At 28.3% G+C, this 1,376-nt stretch overlaps 1 protein-coding gene across 2 annotated transcripts in view; it reads left to right on the top strand.

The window, feature by feature from the left end:
- Positions 1–1,376, top strand: part of LOC106466391 (nuclear receptor corepressor 1-like) — a 61,071-nt gene that overhangs the window by 39,783 nt on the left and 19,912 nt on the right. For both annotated transcript variants that reach the window (XM_022394391.1, XM_022394392.1), the window contains exon 10: positions 1,087–1,153. In XM_022394391.1, coding sequence (XP_022250099.1) covers positions 1,087–1,153 — 67 coding nt within the window. The remainder of the gene's footprint in view (positions 1–1,086; positions 1,154–1,376) is intronic.

Raw genomic sequence — 1,376 nt, 5'->3', positions numbered from 1 at the left:
TCAGTTATAGTATAAATAGTCCTATAGGTCAGTTATAGTATAAATAGTCCTATAGGTCAGTTATTAATATAGTATAAATAGTCCTATAGGTCAGTTATTATAATAGTATAAATAGTCCTACAGGTCAGTTATTATAATAGTATAAATAGTCCTACGGGTCAGTTATTAATATAGTATAAATAGTCCTACAGGTCAGTTATTAACAAATTATAAATAGTCCTACGGGTCAGTTATTAATATAGTATAAATAGTCCTACGGGTCAGTTATTAATATAGTATAAATAGTCCTACAGGTCAGTTATTAACATAGTATAAATAGTCCTACAGGTCAGTTATTGATATAGTATAATAGTCCTATAGGTCAGTTATTAACATAGTATAAATAGTCCTTTAGGTCAGTTATTATAATAGTATAAATAGTCCTTTAGGTCAGTTATTATAATAGTATAATAGTCCCACAGGTCATTTTTTTTCTTTTTTTTTTTTTGTATATTGTACTGACAGAAATGATTGAAAATCAAGTAAATACAGTTTAACCCTAAAATGACATCTAAATAAGTCTTTTATGAAACAGACATCTGAAGTACTCTGTCATTGGGTCACAAAAAATATGCTTTGTTTTACCATTTCATTGGAAGGTCTTTTAAATATTTTTTGGAGTAAAATTTTAAAAATTGTGCTCAGCATAATAACCTTTCCTGTTGTGAAAATGTAGATAAAAAGTGTTAAAACCTTTTTAAGTGCCACATGAGACAAAATTAAGTTAAAAACACTTATGGTTTAAATAATTTTATTACATGCCAAATGTTTTGACACCTTCCCCTGTGGTAGGTGACTAAATATGATTATGTTAGTAACACATGGTATTCTGGTGGTACAGGTACCTTTATTCATGTGGTTTTTGTCTCCTAGGATATACCATGACTCGTGGAAAATTTGTTGAAATTTATTAATGTGTTTTATTGTAACTTTACTGTTTTTACAATCTGGAATGTCATTTTGTGTAACAATGTGTGCTGTACTAAGCCTCAAGCTTCTACATGCTTCAGATAGTGAAAGCTTATTTTATGAATGTTGTTTTATTAGGTTTATGACCCTGAAAAAGAAGCTTATCGTTATTTTGTTGAAAAAGCAACAAGAAAGGCAACTCAGGGTAGGTTATAATTAGTATCTTGGGACACAATGGATTGTTTATAATCATTTGTATTAAAAATGTTCGAAATATCACAATGGACTGTTTATAAACATTTGTATTAAAAATGTTTGAAATATCACAGTGGCATGTTTATAAACATTTGTATTAAAAATGTTTGAAATATCACAGTGGACTGTTTATAAACATTTGTATTAAAAATGTTTGAAATATCACAGTGGAC

The sequence above is a fragment of the Limulus polyphemus genome, unplaced genomic scaffold (genome assembly GCF_000517525.1).
Source record: "Limulus polyphemus unplaced genomic scaffold, Limulus_polyphemus-2.1.2 Scaffold2247, whole genome shotgun sequence".
NCBI lineage: Eukaryota > Metazoa > Arthropoda > Merostomata > Xiphosura > Limulidae > Limulus > Limulus polyphemus.
Note: the sequence above shows the minus strand (reverse complement) of the source record. Positions and strands in the feature narration are given on the sequence as shown.